This window comes from Zootermopsis nevadensis, unplaced genomic scaffold, assembly GCF_977971745.1.
Source record: "Zootermopsis nevadensis isolate Lab colony 2312 unplaced genomic scaffold, Znev_1.0 Znev_ptg000058l, whole genome shotgun sequence".
In the NCBI taxonomy this organism is placed as follows: domain Eukaryota; kingdom Metazoa; phylum Arthropoda; class Insecta; order Blattodea; family Termopsidae; genus Zootermopsis; species Zootermopsis nevadensis.
In genome coordinates, this window is record NW_028259189.1 from 516741 (window position 1) to 538768 (window position 22028).

The 22028-nt window shown below is 34.6% G+C and overlaps 1 protein-coding gene across 3 annotated transcripts in view; it reads left to right on the forward strand.

The window, feature by feature from the left end:
* The window catches only part of LOC110836110 (protein argonaute-2), a 40863-nt gene extending 20890 nt beyond the window's left edge, over positions 1-19973 (forward strand). For all 3 annotated transcript variants that reach the window (XM_087339913.1, XM_087339914.1, XM_087339912.1), the window contains exons 7-21: positions 1576-1709; positions 2843-2965; positions 4330-4420; positions 4746-4887; positions 5903-6022; positions 8114-8230; positions 8920-9044; positions 10345-10529; positions 10962-11121; positions 12609-12699; positions 14434-14631; positions 15462-15698; positions 16430-16617; positions 18722-18828; positions 19768-19973. In XM_087339913.1, the coding sequence (XP_087196039.1) occupies positions 1576-1709; positions 2843-2965; positions 4330-4420; positions 4746-4887; positions 5903-6022; positions 8114-8230; positions 8920-9044; positions 10345-10529; positions 10962-11121; positions 12609-12699; positions 14434-14631; positions 15462-15698; positions 16430-16617; positions 18722-18824 (2014 nt within the window). In that variant the 3' untranslated portion in view covers positions 18825-18828; positions 19768-19973. The remainder of the gene's footprint in view (positions 1-1575; positions 1710-2842; positions 2966-4329; positions 4421-4745; positions 4888-5902; positions 6023-8113; positions 8231-8919; positions 9045-10344; positions 10530-10961; positions 11122-12608; positions 12700-14433; positions 14632-15461; positions 15699-16429; positions 16618-18721; positions 18829-19767) is intronic.
* The last annotated feature ends 2055 nt before the right edge of the window (positions 19974-22028 follow it).

Below are 22028 nucleotides of genomic sequence, written 5' to 3' on the forward strand. Positions count from 1 at the left end.
TGTCAATGATTTAACTTACAACAGTGCTGTTTGTGCAGGGCCGGATGGGTCTTTGGTAGGTATGTTTGCGTCTGTGTGGGTGAAAAGGGGTTACTGGTGAGATCTCTTTCCTGTCAGGGTTAACATGGGGAATAAGGATGATCACCAGCTGGATTGTAGAAAATTGCTGTGAAGTGGTGAGGTTGCAGGAGCGTCAAGTTTTGCCACAGTTGTTAACACTGGTATATACTATATAGTATATGGTTTATTAATGTTGATGAAGATGATTCTCATAGGTACAACACAATGTTTATCAGAAAGAACACAGCCAGCTTTACAAAGAGGATGAATCCACTCTAATTTCTCGGATTGCTGCCAACTAGGCCACAATGCAACTCCGTTATTCCCAAGTGTTTGGGACTGTTTCTACCAGTTGCCACTTCCCTACCCTCTTTTTACTGAAAGATTCCTGGAAAATAACTGCTCAGTACTTAGGTTTTTCAAAGGAGTAGCAGATTTATGGTGTACAGAGTGCATGTGGATACCTGCGTTTTACAGCTTAGTTGTGTGTGCTTGAACTCAGGGGTCCATGGCAGACTCATTGGCTAGACCAATTATAAACTGTGTTGTATCTCTCCAAACCTTTCATGACTATACATTATTAGAATTCTGAAAGGATTTTCCCTTTTTGAAGTGTATTTACAAACTGCTAAATTTTCTGTTTATTTGTTCCTTGCTTCAGCTTTATGTCAGTTTTATCTTGGAGTATAATTTTGTTTGATTTTAGTTTTACCTTAAAACACTGTATCAGTAAATTAATTGACGTTCTAAAATTTAGCTCTGCTTCTTCAGATGTTAAACAAGAAACACGAATTGTATGAAGTACCAGAAATCAGCTCATTATTGGCATGTCATTCATATTTTTCTCTCATTTTCCCAACAAGATACTTAAAAATATGGCTTTGCTGCTTCCTATATATCAACTAGAATTCATGATGTAATCGCAGTATAATTCTGTAAATTGTGCAGTAGACATGAAGTGCTGAAGCATGAGAAATAAAGAAATCTATTAGAGTTTGAAGTGAGTTCATAATGAGTCTTTAGCCTGGTTTCTGACTAAGTAATTTGTGGTTTTCCTGAGTTTCTCCACCAAAATTCTGATATAATGCATTAAAATATGTCAGAACTACTACTTCCCGATTTCATTAATTCTTTCACTGAACGCTGTATAACATGAGGCATTTAACAAGAAGATAATTCTGTGTTTTTCTTTGACAGTCGGATGCTGTCTTTTCGCTATGCAGGCTTGGTCTGCAGGGGATTTATGGTGGATAAACTGTTACTGAAGTGGTTTTTTTCTGAGTTCTTTTGTTGTATCCTGTCAGTTATTGATTAAACAGTGTTCCATACTGTCAGTGAAGTGTGTGACTATGCAGGACATTAACAGTCTCATACCTGTTGAGACTTCAACCCTGAAGTTCGCTTCAGTGATGATTGTATTTCATGTCGCTGTTTTGTTGAGGTGCATGAAGAATTTAATTTGAAACTGTTTTTCTGTGTTTAATAAGATAATGGTATTAATGTTTATCTTGTTAGGTTTGTGCAAGTTGGACGCTCATTCTATACTCCTCCAAGCGGTACAATTTTGAAACTCGGTGATGGACTTGAAATGTGGTATGGAATGTTCCAAAGTGCCACTTTGGGCTGGAAGCCATTTGTGAACATTGATGGTCAGTATATTTAATGGTTGGTAATACTTGGTACTTGATACAGGGGCTTGTCTTAGTGTTAGCATTACCCTCTATATTTTTAGGTACCTTGTTTAGTTGGACATCATTACTCAACCCCATGAAAAATTTATTGCAGATATTGTCAGTAAGCATATTTGCAAGTTAAATGTCAACTCTAAACAGAATCACATGTGCACCAAAATACATAACCAGGTACTGAAAAAGACACTTTTGTGTTTGCCTAAGATGAGGTGTTTTTCTGAGCTGGTGTGCCAAGATTTATAGTAATGTTTATTATTAATGGGTCATGTGTACTACAGGCTGCTGAACATTCTTTGGGAAACAAAATACATCAGGCATTGAAAACATAGAATACATATGAGCTTTTATTGAAAAATAAGCAATATTTTTTCCATTGTTATGAATTCTTGGTATTTGTTACATTTTTCATTTTCGTTTGTTATTGTGAATAACATTTTATTTTATAAAGGTTAATTGTGAAAAAGGTCTATCACTTCTTTTTTAAATAATCCAGGCCATAAAATTGTTTCCAATGAAATTCATTATCCAGAAGACAGAAATCTTCATGCTCACCACTGTGGAAATCTCAAATCATTCTCATTATCAACAGTTTGTACAACTGCTTTAAAATAATTTGGCACCAAAGGGGCTAAGCACATAAGTGGTGACAAATAAGGCATTTTTTTATCAAAAGCTTTGGGTTGGTGGTCCAGTTTTTAGCTCTGAATACGAAACTTGGCATGATTTTTAATGACTTACAGGTTTTCTGCATAAAGTTGTAAATTATTTTTCCTTGTATTGAATTAAAATTATATCACATTAAAAAGATTTGAAATAAAAGTTGTAGATGTGAATGGGATATATGTATTACTTGTAAATGCTTCTGTATGTGATGCTTATTTTGAGAAGCTTGATAAAGTTTGCAGAGTTGTGTAAAATAAAATAATTTATAGTCATGTACATTTTTAAAAATTGGCCATCTGTTATGTAGAACCCTTCAGTGGAACTGTAAAATCGGTGGACGAGTATGAATACTGAAGTAATCATACTGCAGCACTAAGTTTATTTGTGACATTTATTTCTGATTTAATTGTGATAATTATGTTTGACAGTGACACATAAAGGTTTTCCATCACCACAAAATGTTGTGGATGCCATTTATGAAATCTGCAGACCTCAAGATCACAGTGAGTTGAACTACAATCAGAAGGAGGATTTCAAGAACTATATCAGTGGTAAGGTTGAGAATAGTTACTGAAAAACTGCATTATCCCTTTTAGTACCAAGCCAGTACATTATGCCATAAGACTGTGAAGCAATTTTGTTTGAAAAGGAAGACCTGTAGTTAAGAGATATATTTTTCTTTGGAAATGTAGTTTACACATTCAACAGAACTGTGTTCATATATGAGCTGTTAAAAGCAAGTAAAACGTTCATTTTGCAAAATACATTTTCAAATTAACATTGAATTTTCACATTTAAAATAATGTTCTCCAAAGATCAAAAAGTTATGAACACAATTAATACAAGTTGCTAGGAAACCACAACAAACTCATTGTCAGCATTGTTATTCACAGCAAAAGCATTACAGAGATCAGTTGGATAATGCTGTTTAAGGAAATAATTGCTGTTTATTCTGAGAATTATTAAAACCATAAATGCAAATTATAAGAGATATTGATTGTTAAAAAAGGTGGAACATGTAGTTAACACTGAACTTCAAATACTTAAAGTTATGAATAAAATAATATGGTTGAAAACTCTGTTGATCAGGGACCATTATGTCCCTTTAAAATTCACTTCTTAAGGTTTTTAAATGTGGCCTCTTCAAGTAAGGTTTTTGAACTATAGGGTCCGTGCTAACCATATGCTGGTCTTTTAAATTGTGGGCATAAGAGGAGAAGTGACATTATATACTTTTCTCAGGAGGGACAAAGTTATTTTAAATACTCAGCAATGTGTGTAGGCCTATTGTTAATTTATTTACATACAGATTTGTGTCCTCACACTATAACATCTGACTGTTGGTTTAGCTATTTGAATAACATAACATGAAGATGGCTGTTTTCTGGGAACTTCTGCCAGACTGCATGGCACTATAACCCAGAAGACAGTCATCTTCATGCTCATCACCTTGAAAATCTCAAGTCCTACTAAGCAGCAACATTATTTGGTACATAGGAGTTATCTCCTTTTTGCATGAAGGTTTTGAATTCTAGTTTAAATAGCATTTCTGAAAGCTTAATGAAACTGCAGTCAGAGTCCTCTATTAAAACTAACTTCTTTTAGAAGTTAATATAGCCAGTTAGCTTAGTATGACTAGTGTTAGATTCCCAGCAGAGGCAGAGGATTTTTCTTCAAGTCCCTGCATCCAGACCAGCTCTGTAGCCCACCCAGACTTCTTTCCCGTGGGTAGTAGATGGGCCTTTCTGCAGGGGTAAAGCTTGGATAGGGCATGCCGCTGAACGAATCATTCCCATGTAATGCAGAGGTCAAGAACATATGCCAGCTTGATGTCCTGTCCTGTCAAGTGCCTTCATTGTATGTGTGACAGTCTAAAAGTATACAAGTTGTTGGTATTGAATTTTATTTGTTTCAGACTTAAAGATTGATTACATGATCCCTAACAACCCAACCAGCAAGCGAACATTCAGGGTAAACGCAATTGCTGAATGTCCAGCAAAATTACGGTATGTTCAATCTTTTGTGAGCTACAGTCATATCTTTATGTTCACATGTTTTTCATCAGTAGATAGCTGTGAATGTACAGGAATGTTTCTGACTTCACATGTGCAGTTATATGAAATGAGAAATATGATAGCTACAAGTTTGCCTTGATAATTTCTACCATCTGTTGAAATCTCTTAAATTATTTTTCCTGGAAATAGGGATCTGTGTTAAACAGAAAATTTTTTAAAATGGTAAAAATTCAGTTTCCCTGGGATTACATTATGAGTATATTTTATGATGTTACAGGAATATTTTGATTTACATGTAATGTTTTTTATTATAAAGATTTCAGTTGGATGACGGTCAAACGATGTCAGTTCAAGAATATTTTGCCCATGTCAAGCGTATACAACTGAGATTTCCACATCTTCCATGCCTTCATGTTGGTTCACTTAAGAGAGAAAAGCCAATATATCTTCCACCAGAGGTATAGTACGCTACTGTAATCTTGAGACTTGCAAGGAATGCAGGAAGTCCAAAGTGTTAAAGGCTGATGTTATCTTTCCTCCTTCACCCCAATTCCTCACTCCGAAAGTCTCAAGATTACAGTCTTACACTGTAAGAAACATTGTTTTGAATTGATATATGATTCTTTATGCACTGTAAATCAGCCCCTATAGAACAGGGTGGGACTGTTTACTCTCTGACTGTATTTGGACTGTTTCTTAATACAGCTGACATTATTGTCATTTTATGTAGTAGAAAGGGATTTTCCTTTCCATACAGATGGTAAATTTTGCTGTTCCATTTATTGTATTTGATTCTTCCTTGGATTTCCTCTCATTGGTGTGGACTGTCTTATAAGAAAACCTTCTCCATTCTTCACTCTCCTCTTGTATCTGTATGTCTTCTTTCACTTAGTCTGTCCTCATGCTTGGTCTCCCAGTCTGTTTTTCAAAACACTAGAAGGTGTTTGTGTTCTTTTACTCATATTTACAGTGCTTCATTTCAAATATTTAAAAACAGAGTTCTAAGAGTACCAGATGTAAGAAAAATATATTTAGTGGTTTGTGAACTGAGTTAAACAATGATTTATACACTTTCTGTATCACTAAGTTAGTTAAAACCAGGACATATTTCTAGAAAGAACTGGCACAGCTTTTATGGCATGTCTGACAATTTTAACATGTTTTGACAATCTTTATTTTTTATATTTTAAAGCAAAATTGCAGGTATTCCTTACTGGTGCATGCTGCCACAAAGAAAGCTCTGGTTACAGGGGGCTGAAAAAGTAGATCAGGTGGGGAAGCAAGAAATACAAGCAGAATTTTATTTGCGATACTCTTGGAAAGCAGTATGTGTTTAAGATTTACATTTTGGGCATATTCCTGAATGATTTCACTTTGCTTGAAACCTGTAATTTACATGAACATGCATTGATAAATTTCATGATATTATTAATCTGCTGTGATCATACATTGAAATGCAGTTCTTTTTTACAGTTGTGCTCAATCTCAAAACATCAAGTGATTAATAAGAAAATGAGTAACAAAGAGACTTCTGCAATGATAAGGCATACTGCAACAAGCACTGATAAGAGAAAACAAAAAATAATGGACATGGTATGTTATCTTGGTTGTCTTTCTTACTGTAGCTGATATTGTTTTTTTATTTTGTTAAATTACCTCAAGTATGTCTTGCATTCTGAACTTTTGCTTTGTACATGACTTGAACACACATTTCATAAAGTGAAACACACGCACTTGAGTGATTAGTACTTCTGCTGAATATTTGGGAGGTTCTTGGTCCAAGGCCTAGCTATTGTGGCTTGAGATTTTAGTAATTCTCTTCAACTTCTCCAGATAAGTGCTGGGATAGTGTTTTAAGAAAAGGCCATGACTGGTTACTTCAAATTCCTTCACAATTCAAAATTCTATATCTTCTCATTCAGCAGTATATTCTCTATATAAACTGTGCAATTAAAAAAGTGTTGTTTAATGAGCAGCACAAAACACATTCATTGTGCCAGTATTTTCTTACCTACGTTGGAGTATTTCAATGTTGGACACCATTACATAAATTTATTGAACAAATACTACAAGTGACAGTACAATGAAACGACATACAGATGAAAAGGTAACCTTCTAATTTGCATCAAGGTAGAGGTTTACGATATGGAAGCCATTTACCACATGGCAAACATAAAGTAATTATTTAAGTTCTTGCATCTATTTGTCCAAGGTGTCACAACTTCCACTGAATTTGGATATGTGTATTTAATTCATGAAGTATGTGTGGCAGAGGAGGTTAGTAAACTGCATCCTTTGCATAACCCCATTAGTGTCAGGTCAGGGGTTCTGGGAGGCCACGTGCAAGGCAGGTTTTCATAAAGGTAGCCACCGACTTTCAAATGCCAGAGTTGCAGTGCACAATCCTGCTGGAACTAGGAATCCTCTTGTGGAAAATCTTCTAACATTTGTGGCATTAACCACTATTGCAATTTGATGAGATACATGATGCCTGTAATTGTGCTTTCTTCAAAAAATGTCTGACCATAAACCATTGTTCTGGATAAATAGCGTGTGGCTTTTTGGTACCCCAGATCTGGACATTATGTGTGCTCACACATCTAATCAGGTGGAAAGGTGTGGAGAACCTGTGGGGTGTACTCCCCCTGAGGGTACCCTTGGGCTCTCTCACCAAGCTTCAGTCCATGGTCTAACTCAAACCCAATCTTGTCCTTGAAATTTAATTTGTAGGCATCTGTCTGGCATGTTTTTCAGCAAAGATCATGGTTCCATGTATCTCTTATTGTATGAACTTTTATGTTCTGCCATATATGTTGAGAAGGGCTGATCATAATTTGTCATGGAGTGAATTATGATTAGAGGCCATTTCATATTCATACATCTCAAGTTCTCGTAATGAATATTACGAACGTTATGAATGTTTCGACTCAACCCAGCATAATGTATTAAGTTACTTTGTTGTTATAGTAACATCAGAAGAAAGTATGTTCTGTGGATGGAAGTGAATTAGTGAGCTCTCTAAAAATTAAGTATTGCATTTCTGTGGTGTAATCTGTAACTGTATCACTTTTGCAGATTAAGAGGATAAATATGTGAGTGTGTGAAAAGAATAGTGATAGCAAATGGAAGGATCAATTACTATTCCTATATATGATTAAGGGGATAATGTTAAGCAGTGTGTGGTGTAAAGTACACTTTTGTAACCTTTGTGTCTTTCAAAGAGTATTACTTTTCAATTTTGATGTTGCTTTAACATAAAAATGGGAATGTGAATTATGTGATGAAGTACAATATTAGTATTTTAACAACTTTATATTTTAAGATGGCTGTCTTCTGGTTGTTCCACTGTGAAGTCTGGATGATGGAAGAAGCAAGGACCTCTGAAATGTCAGTAAACTTCTACCAGACTACATGGTGCAACAACCCAGAAGACAGCCATTTTCAGAATCACCGCCGTGAAAACCTCAAATGCTACTTAACTTTGTTGGTTTCACACACATATTGAATGTAGTGAAATATGTGGTAGTTGTGTTTTATATACAAAAGTATTGTGGGTTGCTTCGATTGAGTACATACTTAAGTAATGTATGTATCTTTGACATCCTCAAAATTATGCATAATTTGTTGTTGTTCAAGCTATGCAGCATTTACTACATATTTGAGTGTGTTTTGGTTTTATTTCAGTTGAGGTCAGTGAGATTCAATGAAGACCCATGTGTCAGAGAATTTGGTCTCTCTGTTGGAGGAAAGTTTGAAGAAGTAAGTGCTCGGATCCTGGATGCTCCGAAGTTGGAATATGAAGTGAGTACATTAATTGAAACTTCATATAGTGGATGTCCTTGTAAACATTGTTCATTTTTCAAGGACATATTATATTCAAGCATTTTATTTTTGGGGTTTATTACACAAATATGTTTAATGTAACTTGTAGTCTTTCATGACATACAACAATAATTCAATTATTATCACAGATGTATGTTTTTGAACAACATGTTTCAGTATAATAGACCATCTTCAGGCTTCCATTTTACAAAATATAAAATATGTGAAACAGAAGGTCACTGTGTAATTTTGATTATTATTGTAGAATAGTTTGCTATCAGTAGGTTATAATAAAATTTTAAAAATATACAGGCTAAAAATATTTTGTTGGATCCTGCATTACAAATTTTCATTTTTAAATACGTAGATGAGATACGTTACATATTTAAAAACATACATTGATAGTGTTTAAAATGAAAATCATTGCCAAGTGGTTAACAATCCTATTTTTTATTTGGGAGGCCCCATGTTAAAATCTTGGCCTGGGGACTGCCTATCCTGACTGGGTTTGTTGTAGTTTTCCTCAGTCCCTCCAGGCAGATACAGGGATAGTACCTTAGATTAGGCCTTGACTATGTCATTTCACATCTTTCCAGTTCAGTTTTGTACAGTTGTGTTTTTTAACATAGAGTACATAAAATGGACTTAAATAGAATTGTTATTTTCAGAATCAGAGATCTCCTACAATACCAAGGAGTGGTGTGTGGAGAGCATCAAATTTTGTTATCAGCGGTAATTTGAAATCTTGGATAATTCTCAACTTAGACAGTTATGTAAAAGAAGATGCACTCGGGTGAGTATTAACCAAATGTGATGGCAATTTTATTGCTTTGATTTTAGCAGAGAATTATGAAATATAATGTGATACATAAGATTGAGGTGAGAAAGCCTTGTTGTAAGACTGCAAGTACTTCTGAAATATCAGTAGATGAGTATGATGATAATAGTTTATAGACAAATCAATACTTTTCATCTAATGATTTTTTAAATTTTGTCTTAATACAGTACTTGAAGATCCATCTGACTCACCGTCAACTTATAATTCACATATTTTATTTTATTACAGAACTTACATGTATTAGGTAGAAGCCTGTTTAATAAGAATTTTTTGGAAGAATTTATGAAGCCTGATTTCCTTCAAAATTCTTGTTCTGTATCACGATTTTAGCATTACTGTAAATTAAAAATTGGGAGAGTAGCCCATTGCAAACAATGGGACATAAAAATATCAGTGTTGGTCTAATATAAGTTGTATCTCGTTCCAGAGAAAGTCACCACCCCTTGCTCTAAATAGGTTGAAAAAAATTAGAATGAAATCATATAGTTCTCAGCTTGCAGCCTGCTGATATGTATTATATATCACACATTAATTTTTGGTATTATTGTATCACCCTGCATGATGATAAAATAGTTACCATGTAATATTTATGTACTTTTTAAGTGAGTGAATAATAACAATGTCAAATCTACTAATTTTATAAGGAAAATAATTGAGTAAAATGTTTATCTGTTTCTAATTGGAACTCCTCACAGCACAAAGCATCATTAAATAAATAACAAATGAGTAAAACATCCTCATGCTCATCTCCATTAGTTAATCAACTGATAGCCATCAAAACAAATATATATATTGCGAAACTTACCTGGTATTGTTGAACATTAAAGAAACATGCCTTAATGGAAGTAATACTTTTTAAAAATTAAATGGCACACAATATTTGAAGTGCCTGCATATGAGATGTTTGTGTCACCCCAGCTTCAGACGTTGTTAAACCACAGCAGTGTTACTGATAGTAGGAAATTAAAAAGTAGGTGGGGTGTCCTTTAATGGCATGCACTTCATTTTAGTTTCATGAAAATCTTTCCAGAGAGGTAAGTAGACTAAAATAGCACAGATGATGTTAAATCAGATGACTTGAAATACACTGTTCCAAGAATAGAATGATTAATAATTATCATTAAAGAGTGACTATTCAGTTGGAAAACTAGTTATTGTCTTCTGTTTATGTAATACTACCACTGAGTCTACAGTCATTTATCCTATTCTTTCCATTTCATTAATGGTTTTGTATATTTAAAATTAAAATTTGCAGGCGTTTTGGAGAATTAATGCAGAAAACAGGGAAGAATTTTGGGATGAATATTGCACGTCCATTGCAATCACGAAGTTTGCGGTTTCTAGCAAGGGATACATCTGAATTGCAGGCATTCTTCACTTCAATGAAACAGAGAGTTGATCTGATTGTTGTTGTGATTCCAAATGTGAAAAACAGTTATGGTAAGAGGTCTATTGTATGAATAAAGCACTCTTCCACCCTTGTTTAAATAAGAGGTTCTTTGATTAACTTTTGTCTGTTGAAATGTTTTGGTCTGTATGGTGAGGCTAGCAGGAACTAAATTAATAATTATACGCTTTAGTGTTCCATGTATGTATATAATTTTGGTTGGTACACATTTTGAATATTTTAATTTTGCCTGATATAACCTCAAAGTTTGGAATTGTTGACATATAAACATAAAGATTACTGTCGTACAGGATGTTGTGCTGTATAGTCTGGTAGAACTTTACTGACATTGCAGAAAACTTGCCATGTAAATAACTTTCACCTAGGAAGTTCTAATTAAGAAATGTGTTCTCTATTTTATTATAATTTTTGTGGTCTTCTTGTTTTGTTGTATGAATTAACATTTGTTTTCAACTGTGTTGTAGCCAAGGTGAAGCAAATTGCAGAACTGAATGTTGGAGTCTTAACTCAATGTATAAAGTCAATAACAATGCAACGTATGAATGAAGCTACATGTTCCAATATTCTTCTGAAAGTCAATTCAAAACTGAATGGAGTGAATCACACACTTTCATCTGTGTCAAGGTAAATCTCATTTATGAAGTAACTTTTATCATATTATTACATATTTACATAATATTTAACCTAAGGGATCCATAACTACAACCATAAGATTTAGTTCTTCCTCTCTGTTTGTTTATCTGTTGTACTTTCTCATAAACGTCCAGTTAATTTTCCTTTCTGACTGAAGTAAATATCTGAAACTGAACATTAACTACATTCTGACTAATGTTTTGAAATTACACTGTATTTACCACAGGAAAAGATATTGTACTGTTTATTTCCAATTTCCAATTAAATACTTGAGTCAACTTTCCCTTTTTGATACTTTTGCAACTGCATAGATTATGTAGTGTCAAGTGGTGGGATGATTGTGGTTTGGAAAATGATTTGGAAGTGTTCTGTAGGCTATTTTTAAGGTAAAATACAAAGTGAGCCACCTGCTCTGCTGCAAATGTGAGTAAAACTTTTTTAAGGAAACTGGGACATGAGCTCATCTATTTCTTCTCTGGAGAGATGTAGTAATATTTTTGGGCATAAATAGTTGATTTTAATTAAATTTTAAAATGATTTCTACCTTGTGAACAGAAGGCTTTTTAACATGAAAGTCCAGTTTCAATCCCAAGACAGTCCATATGTGGTAGTATTACAAATTTTGCACTGAGTACTTTGTCTTCTTTCTGCCACTCATTATTTGATCAATGCTCATCTGTTCTGTTGCCGTCTCTGAGGTGTGTATCAGACCCTGGGCTGTTCATTTAATTTGTGCACAATACCTCTCATCACTTTGTTAGTCATTACTGCTTTCCAGTGCCACTTTATTGCCTTTGAGTACCCTCTTTCAGTGCCATAACTTCCCTTCAAGTACTTTATATAAGTGGTAAGTACCTGTTTATAGCCTCCACTTATTACATTCTGAAGTGCTGCTCTTATACGTGAAGATCGTCATCCAAATACATGTCATACCCTTGAAAGCTTTGGAAACAAATGAGAATCATGTATGCCACATTAAGTGTAATAATTTTCACTGTTAGAAGTGTGTGGCCGAACATTATTGTCTTAATACATGACGCAGGTCTTCTTTCACAGGTAGCACATTGAAGTTTTTAAATACAAGATTTTAACTTAGGCTTTCCAATTTGATAACCTTGATTCATTATTTATTCTGGATGAACAGTCTGATTTGAGGTGGTTGTGCTTTGTGCTGCCTTTACCACACAGTGTGCCATGAATTGCCATCCCTTTTACAACCACCTGTGTAAGTGGCAACAGCATTTAAATATCTGCAACATAATATTTATTTGGAGTCTTGTATTTTTAAACTCAGCGCATGAAGTAACAGAGCCTCCCCAGTAATGTGTGTCTAACATGTGTCCATATAATAGCATTGAGATTACCTTTGTTTATGTAACAAAAATTAAGTGTGCTGTAGTGGCAGCTTACAGCCGGCTTTATGATTAAAACTAGTATTTTTTTTGATAAGAAATGAAAGAGTTTTCCTTTGTTCTCAGGCCGCCATTCTTTGAATCTCCTGTAATGATAGTTGGAGCTGATGTGACTCATCCTTCACCTGATCAAAAAGATATACCCTCTGTTGTTGCTGTAAGTATGTGCATACACGGTCTGCATTCTTTTCTTGAATTGAATTCATCAGATTTATATGGGCATTAACTTTTGATTGGTTATCAAAAATAAAGAGTTTTCCCTGTGAATAAAACTCTGGCTCATTTTTGTGGATAAAATTTTTAAGTTGTTATTGAAATCACTGCAAAAGAAATGTAAGCAAGCGGACAAGCATAAAATTCCCTTTCCTTCTACACAGATTCTTATATGCAACACTTGGTTCAGCAGAAATATGAGTATCTTCTTCGAAACAGAGTTAGTGAACCTCTTAAAGAAGTAGGACAGAAATCAGCCAGACAGAAATATATCAAATGCTGCTTTAATGTATTTTAAAATATTTGAATATAATATGCATTTATCTGTTTATCATTACACATTTTATCTTTTAACACCATGTGTTGTGCATTTAAATGGTTACTTGGCCACTTAATTTGCAGTAATGTTATTTTTCTATGTTAATGTTGATTTATATCTTAACTGCGTCATGTTTGTGTTTAATCAATATAATAATTCATTCACCGTCCATACACAAACTTAAAATGTTGTTAAAATTACTTAAGATTACATAAAATTACAACATTTTTTAGAATTAGATCTTGATACATTTCACATTTGACGACATGTTTCGGTGTATTACACCATCATCAGGTCAATCAATATTAAAAACTGTTTTAAAAACTGTTGTACATCCTGCTCCGCGTATATTGATACGTTTGACTGTTTTGATTTTCTTCCTTTTAATGCTTGGATGTTTATATCTGAAAATTACGCGGAGCAGGATGTACAACAGTTTTTAAAACAGTTTTTAAAATTGATTGACCTGATGATGGTGTAATACACCGAAACATGTCGTCAAATGTGAAATGTATCAAGATCTAATTCTAAAAAATGTTGTAATTTTATGTAATCTTAAGTAATTTTAACAACATTTTAAGTTTGTGTATGGACGGTGAATGAATTATTATTATGTTAATGTTGAAGTTTACTTGTGTGTATTATCCAAAAATAAAGTTACAAGATCCACAAGTTTGAAGATCAGAGATTATTTTCATATGCTCCTTGTTTTTGTTGCAAACTTGAACTTGAAGGCTAGGTTATTTAAAAATGATCATAAATATTCCTTAATGTTGCACAGAATGTGTGCTGTCTTGTCTCGTGTGACACACTTGATATTCAAGTGAAGTGGATTAGAAATGAAACTGACATTCAGCCATGCTGCGCATGTAGACTCATTGTGATGATAATGCACTGCATGCAACTTTATGGATGTTTTGAATGTGTACACTGTACGGGGAATATGTTGGCAGGGTAAAATTGATAAATTACAAGAAGATATAAAACCAAATACTGATAAATGGTTTTGCAGTATAGTGAATGAAGATAGGTTATCCAAAATAGAATTGAAATTGATACCAAAAGGTCACTATGATAGGCTTTCCTCCAAGTTCTTGATTTTTCTCTTGCTGATGGTCATTGCACCATTGCTCCTTTCATAATTCCTGACGAGGTAGGCCAAACTAGCCAGGATGTAAACATAACCTTGGTTATGAGATGGAACTTCATTTCAGACCCAAACTTTTCTTTTTAATTTGATGATGCAAGAAGCAAGTGTGCAGTAGATGTTATACTTTGTTAGATCATCAGGGGTCTTGCTGTGATATCTGTAGAAATTCCTTTATTTTAATCTAATCAACTTTTCTGTACCTTTTGCAGGTGTGTGCCAGTCATGATCCAAAAGCATTATTCAAATACAACATTCAGATTCGACTGCAGCCTCCGAAAGTTGAGATCATTCAAGACTTGGAAGCTATTATTAGGGACCAGCTGTTGTACTTCCGTGACGTCACACGTTATTTGCCAAACAGGATAATATTTTATAGAGATGGTGTCAGTGAGGGAGAGTTTGCAAAGGTATATTTCAGAGTTACAGGATTGAGGGGAATTAAATAATGAATTTATATGAGTCCTCAGGTTTGGTGACAATATACTGTGTTTACCTGATGTTATGCTGAGTAGCGAGATCGCTGATAATTTACAGCGCAAATAGTTTCTGTGATCTCTGATAAGTGACAACACGAGTGATAATGTTATCAGTCTTCTGATAGTTATGGCATAAAAAATACAGAACTTCATTAACTTGTTAGCTAGTTTGTATGGCAGTAAGAGGAACCAGAATGTAATGATTTCTTTTTCTGAAATAGCCTTATTGATAAATTATTCTGTTTTTGAGTTTTTGTATTATGTCTTGTTTTCCGAGATATCACTGAATCAATCTTTTACACATTTTTCTTTATGGTTATAATATACCCCTATTTTTAATGAGAATAAAGTAAGAAAACTTTGTCTTATAATTGGGTAAATATGGTATATTGTCTGTTGTATAGTTGTTCCTATTGAGGGGTTGATGTGAGTTTAAGAGAACACGGGAGGGAATTTTGCAGTTGCTACTTTACTTGAAGGTTTAAATCTTTTCTCTTTATATTGTAACCAAACATACAATGTAGAATTAAATGAAATAAGTATTGTTGTATGATTGGTGTGGTCTGTTTTTGATTGCCACAGTGAATTGAATCCCAGTCATTGAGCTTGAATCCAGCCATTTTACTGAGCTATCATGACTTATTCTTAATATGGAGTTTGGTTAAACAACTTTTTTCTCTATAATACTGCTGTCTATGTTGTTTGGCCAAGAAGAAATTTTTACTGAAAAAGCTTATCTGTTTCACATTATTATTTTACAGGTTTTGAATAGTGAGCTGACTGCTGTTAGACGTGCCTGTTCTTCAGTGCAGCAAGGATACAAACCAATGGTGACATTTCTTGTTGTTCAGAAAAGACATCATACTAGATTTTTTCCCACACGTAGGGAGGATGAAGATGGCAAGAACCGTAATGTACCCCCAGGTACTGTGGTTGACTCTGAGATCACACACCCTGTTGAGTTGGACTTTTTCTTAGTGAGCCATGCCAGCATACAGGTAATATATTTATTATTAGTTTCCATTACCAGTATACTTCAGTAACATCAAATTGAACATATTTTAAACAGCAGCCAACTGGTTTTGGCTATTCTTTAGTGATCATTAGGGACTTGTACGCTTTAAGAAGTTATTAACCTTTATTGCATAGAATTTAAATACTTTGTTCATTATCTTACCACTGGTTTAAATTACCATATAAAGGTGTCAAAGTGCAGAATACTATAAAATAAATTGTATTATTATATTTTAAGCCAGAACCTCCACATAAAAACTCAGTTATTAAGAATGATTTTATTTGCCTGTATATGAAGACATAAAGTAACTAGTCTTTTTGTATATCACATAAAATTGTGTTTTATTTGTTGCATACTCCTCTCCCTATGTTACATATATTAGCAGGAAGAAATTGCTAGATTGGGATTTTGGGTGTCAAACTCATTAACTTTACTGTATTCTTTTAAATATCCAGTGTACAATTCAATTAGACCAAGTTTTAGTAAGGGATGCCTAAGCTTTCACATACGGCGGCCAGTATTCTGGCAACAAGTATTTAAAAGGTTAATGCCAAGCTCAAAGGAAAATTGCAGACATATGGTCATCCACAAAGACGGACTAATGATAATTGAAATAAATTATTAAAATTAATGTTTTTGTAATATTCTCACTGGTATTGGAATAGATTGTCAATTACAGTCTATATAACTTTTGCTGTTAATGTGTTTTTGCAGGGTGTGAGTCGACCAACCAAGTATCATTTGTTGTGGAATGATGATAATAATATGACAACTGATGATCTTGAACAGCTTACATATTACTTATGTCATATGTTCTCACGATGCACACGCAGTGTGTCCTATCCAGTTCCCACATACAATGCACATTTGGCTGCATCTCGTGCTCGTGTGTACCTCGATGGGTGAGTATAGAACTGCTGTTATGAAATTAAAAGAAATGAGTAGCTCGAAAAATCTATACATCCTTGGTATAGTTATTATCCACTTTGATTATCAAGGTTAAGTGGGAAAGTGAATGAAAATGGCACGTGATGCTTTATTAACAAATTATTGACATATATAGGATCAAGGTCCTAATATTTATCAGAAATGATTTCCAATAATTTTATTAACAGAGCTCTTATAGGCTCAGTGGTCGGATATTTTTATGTAGGTGGTGTGTAATTGTGGAAATGCCAAAATTAAAGTTTAACCAAGTCAAAATGGACCATTAAATGATATTGCATATGAGGGAAGTTAATAAGAAACACTCCATCATTCATCATCCTTATGATGGAGGCACTAAACACCTCTGAAACATTAGTGAACTTCTAAAAGACTACGTAGTGTAGCAATCCAGATGACAGCCATCTTCATAGTTGCTGCTGTGAGAACATTTAAATCTTACTATGAATAATTTATTTACATTCCATGGATCCATAAGACGGTCAGATGACAATAGGATGTGGAATAAGTGATAATAATACAATACATGTTATACAAGTACAAGTCATACTATTATATAAATGTCACATAATACACAACAAAGTATTCACCTAAAGAAATGATAAGCTACAAATAGATCTACCCATTACACACAAGAAAAAATTATTACTTATTTGTAAACAACATAAATTCATTGAGAGAGTAAAAGGAGTGTGTAATTAAGTGTCTTTTTAATGCTACCTTAAATTGCTCCTTCTTATTTACAAGACTTGTGAGATTTGATGGTAGACTGTTGAAAATTTTGATCCCTGCATAATATGCACTCTTCTGAAAACATGAGAGGTTGGCAACTGGTCTATGAAGCTGATTTTTATTCCTTGTGTTGGCACTGTGTACAGCAGAATTAGTTTGAAAGAGTTCTTGGTTATTTACAATAAAGTTCATTAACGAGAATATGAAATCTCTTAAACAGACTTCTACATGAATTTCTAGGTTTTACACCAGCCAATAATCTAATAATTTTCTTTTGTAAAGTGAATATTGTTTTACTGTTTGATGAATTCCCCCCCCCCCCCCCAAATTATTCCATACTTCATTAAACAGTGAAAATGGCAAAATATTCTGATCTGAGTGTGTCGGTGTTTCTCACATGCAACAGAGATCTAACTGCGTAACATGCGCCACTTAACTTAGGTATCAGTTTATCAATATGATTAGTCCAATTTAGGTGATTATCAATTTGCAAACCCAAGAATTTTGTGTTTATTGACTCTTGTATATACTAAGATACACAGTGACTGATCTGAGTGGAAATAACTATACTAACGATGATGATGACAGTAATAGTGACTCTGCTAGTTACACTGATAGAAACAGTAAGAATATTTTATTAGGAAGAGTATATCTGTTAGAAACCCATGTATTGTATGTGCTGAGAAAAAATTAGTTATATTCTAGTAATGAAGGTGATTTTGTAATTAGTACGAAATATTCCATTGGAATTCCTGCACAGTCTTTAAATCATTTGGGTATAAGGATGTATTCAGGAGTTATGGTTTTATGAAATATTGCTTAAAATTACAGTCATGAGCAAATAAGTGGAATGGTTGAGCTCTCATTGTGTTATTTAGTATCATCAATGATATTATGAACTTTAAGTCTGTGGGTCTTATATTACCTATAGTCTGTTTTCTATAGAACATTTGGCTTTTGATGTAAGTGACCAAAAACAGAATTATTTACTTTATTTTCATAATGCTTCTCTCAGTCTGAAGGACCTTAAGTTCACGATAGTCACACTGTTTACAGCAGTTAAGTAGTCAAGATATCAGACCTATGCCATTTGATTAATTGACTCTGATTCCACGGCCCTGGTTATGTGACTCAGTGAAGATACCCTTCAGAAGAATATTTAGAAAATGTGCCCTAAAAAATTAACCTAAACACCGATCTGCTTTCCTGTTACCATTAAACCTTGGAATTCCCCATTGTGTTATGTCCTCGGACTGGAATATTGGTGGCAGATGAGGCTATCTTTATTCTACAAAATATGAAAGTAATCATCTTGTTTTCTCTTTTCAGGAGAAAGATAACGTTGACAAATCTTGCAAACGAACAGCAGAAGTACTTTGAAAGTTCTGTTTTGAAAGCGATTATAAAGGACTTTCCTATGTATTTTGTATAGAAAGGTAAGTAATATAAATTCTAGATCTAGATTTAAAGTATTTAAGTTATTCCTGTAAGAAAGACATTTGAAAACTAAGATTTTATTCTGGTCGTTGATTTTCTTCACATAAGTTCCCAGGTTTTTTCCTTCCTCGAGACTGGTGGAGATATCGTGAAGTGTCCAAGACCTAGTTTAATTCCTACTACTGTTCTCGGGTGTTTATTATTGGCAGTAATTGGACAAATTGTGGAAACTCGGTGCATGTGAAGACATTATTTCTATAATTGGCACATAATGGAAATTTGCATCAGATTTAATATGAAGGTTCTCATTATGTTAAAGATAGTTCAGTTGTTTCAGTTACAATGGTTTAGCTACAGTTTATACGCTTTTGTGGTTATCATTTAATGAACTGAGAGGACTGTGTAAGGTGAACTGGAAAGAAATGGATGGAAGCCATTCATAGCTTATTTCCGGGTACCATTTGTCTGCATTGGACTAAGGAAAACCATTGCCGAGAATGTCGGATGTGCACGACTAGTCAGAAGTACTTCGTGAATACTTCAGACACAGGACTGCTACAGTCATCATTCTTTGTAATTAAAGTTAGAGGTAACTGCATAGGTTTGACGTCGCTTTATATGTTGTATGGCATTGAAGGGGAGGATGACTGTGACAAACCAATTTATGAAGATTTGGAGGAAATAGTCACTGCTATTTTAAGACATTATCTTAACATTTGCCTGGAGAGACTGAGAGGACCTCAGGATAACCAGACTCTGGTCTAAGAATTGAACCAAAGATGAAGCTGGAATGCTAACTACGTACATAACACCAATGTTTAGAAACTGTCAAGTGCGTTACTGTCCTACATGCCCTTGTGAAAATCAGTTTGAAATTGTATGTGTATTCAAATTCTTTTCAAGCTTTATTAACTGCAATGTTTTGATTTTAATTTCAGATCTGTATCACGTTTGAACATCAACTGTGTATTTCGAAGAAAGTGTTTCTCGTGTATTTTTTTATATGCCAGATTGATAGAATTCCATTAATTCAGAATGTGAAAGGTGCATAGAATAAAATAAAGTCATAGTTATATGTGTTTGTGTAAAAAAATGATTTAGAATGAACTTGTTATGCAAATAAAATAAACATAATATATTGTTATCAATTTCTTTAATCTTTTATACATAACTAGATAGCTTACCGAACCCGAAGGTTCATCACCGAATTAACCAAAGCCCTCCACCAGACCCTGCCCTGGACCAACAAAATCCAGTCTCCTTCAACTCCTATCTCCCATAGATCCCACCTGAGATTATCCTCCCATCTACGTCTAGGTCTCCCCAGAGGTCTCTTCCCCTCAGGCTTCCCAAATAGTGGACCCAACCAACCAGATGGCTTACGGAACCCGAAGGTTCATCACCGAATTAACCAAAGCCCTCCACCAGACCCTGCCCTGGACCAACAAAATCCAGTCTCCTTCAACTCCTATCTCCCATAGATCCCACCTGAGATTATCCTCCCATCTACGTCTAGGTCTCCCCAGAGGTCTCTTCCCCTCAGGCTTCCCAAATAGTGGACCCAACCAACCAGATGGCTTATGGAACCCGAAGTTTCATCACTGAATTAACCAAAGCCCTCCACCAGACCCTGCCCTGGACCAACAAAATCCAGTCTCCTTCAACTCCTATCTCCCATAGAATTTATAAGAATGTTGGCAGCTTTGTCAGTTGGCAAAATGTTTTGGGAGGAATTTACTTAAGTACTTTACTGGAAGAGAGAATGTACAAATTTGTCAATTAATGTCATAATTTCAAATATGTACTCATTTAAATTTTAGTGCTGGATCTGTGAATTCACACAATACACATATAGTTTTTCATATACTTCGTAAGATGTAAATCAGTAAATTGCATGGCGTATAGTGGGACAGCTTTACTCACATCCATAAGAAACATTTCAGAGAGCAGTCTGTCAAGAAGTTACATTTTAGGAGGGTTCATAGGAACTTGTCAATATTCCCTAATGTCAGCCAAATTATTACAGTCTTTCCCCTTTGTTTAATTTCAATATACCCCAGTCTATGCCTATCACAATACTTCCAATTTTAGAGATTACTTACAACCACAGTTTGTAACTCTGTGTCGAGAAGTAAGACGGTCCTGAGTTATAGCGGAGCAAACAATAATCACAAACGTGCATGTTAACAGTCTTCAATGTAGTCCATCAATGTTTGCTGGATATTTATGCTCTGTGATCTAATCCATATGTTTCCGTGGAATTTCTACAGTTGTATACACCCCTGCAGTAAACGTGTGACAACTTTGTAAGTAGGTTTTTACGAAGAAATTTTGTGGGTTGTAATTAGTAACGTGCTTTTAGTGTCTTTTTAGTTTTAACATACTTGGTTTTCAAGTTTGCCAACACTGTACAATCTGTGGAACCAACTTCGGTCAATAGAAAACGGAGAGGAAGGATTAGGTAAGAAAGACAGCAAAGGAAACAAGAAAGTGCATGCTATACTGGCATCAAAACTTTCAGCAGTCTACCATTTAGTCTCTCGAGTTTTATGAATAAAGGCTCACAGTTTAAAGTAGCATTAAAAATGTTGCCCTTCACACTGACTACTGATGCATCAAAGATGGCGGTAGCCGCACTGTTATCGGAAGTTCAGGGCGGAATAGAGAGGCCTATTTCGTTCGCTAGCAGACAGTTAAATAAGGCTGAGAGAGCGTATTCAGCTTCAGAGTTGGAAACGCTAGTTCTTGTCTGGGCCACCAAGTATTTTCGATGCTTTCTGTATGGACGAAAATTTTTGGTAATGACAGACCATGCTGCTTTAACGTTCTTGTATAATTTCGTGGGCAAACTTTGTTGGTAATCCCGGAAACTATGATTGAACGAGTAATATCCATGATTCATGATTCCATCTTCGCTGCTCATCCAGGACGAAAGGGAACGTTTGAATTAATCGCTCTTAAGTACTGGTGGCCGCAGATGAGACAAACCATGGAGGACTATGTGATGAGGTGTGATTTATGTCAGAGGAGGAAGGGAGGAAATGAATTTCGCGCTCCGTTAGGGGATGTTGAGGAACCTACTGAGCCATTTGAGGTTACCAGTATGGACATAACTGGCCCTTACCCGCTAACACCCCGCAAGAACAAGTATCAGCTTACATTCATAGACCACATTACGAAATATGCAGAAGCCTTCCCA